The sequence below is a fragment of the Apaloderma vittatum genome, unplaced genomic scaffold (genome assembly GCF_000703405.1).
Source record: "Apaloderma vittatum isolate BGI_N311 unplaced genomic scaffold, ASM70340v1 scaffold13439, whole genome shotgun sequence".
Lineage (NCBI taxonomy): Eukaryota > Metazoa > Chordata > Aves > Trogoniformes > Trogonidae > Apaloderma > Apaloderma vittatum.
Genome location: NW_009735884.1, coordinates 28,132 through 28,691, shown reverse-complemented (window position 1 = coordinate 28,691; position 560 = coordinate 28,132). Strand labels below are relative to the sequence as shown.

The window sequence follows — 560 nt, the reverse complement described above, 5'->3', positions numbered from 1 at the left end:
CTCCTGTCCCCTGGGTTCCCCCTGCAGCGAAGCAGCGGGCAGCCCCCCTGCTATTTGTGCGTTCAGGCATCCCAAGGCGCTCGCACAAAAATAAGTGTTTAAATGTCAAGCCGGCAGCATGGGGCTTTGGAGCCATGTTTGGCAGGAGGAGCAACATGTCACTTAACAGTTTCAACCTTTCGACGGTTTTGACGAAAATAGTCCTGCCGCCGTCAATTTGAAGCGGAGACGGAGCCAGAGAAACAGCCCTCGTGTGTTTTTACGCCCGGACAGCCCTGTCCTCTCCCTCTGCATGTTCCACCTCTGTGTTCCCCTCCTGGGGAGCAGAACCGACGCAGCCCAAACAGACCACTCGGGGCCGTCCTTCACCGTGTGTTTTTCTTTGCGCTCTGCATCCCAATTTCTACCGAAACGTCACGGTCCAACCACTCCGACGTTAAGGGCATCTTTTTTTCCAGCTAAACCCTTTGCACCCCAGAACTGCGGCGTGGCGGAGCCCCTTACCTTTCCAGGCAAGTGATGGGGAGCGTGGCTAAGCCCCGGCACATGCTGAGAGCTGG

General features: G+C 56.8%; 1 protein-coding gene across 1 annotated transcript in view; it reads right to left on the bottom strand.

The window, feature by feature from the left end:
• RGS16 (regulator of G-protein signaling 16) overlaps nt 1–548 on the bottom strand; it is a 7,021-nt gene extending 6,473 nt beyond the window's left edge. The window contains exon 1 of the mRNA XM_009876766.1: nt 505–548. Within this exon, the coding sequence (XP_009875068.1) occupies nt 505–548 (44 nt within the window). The remainder of the gene's footprint in view (nt 1–504) is intronic.
• Nucleotides 549–560: the final 12 nt, after the last annotated feature.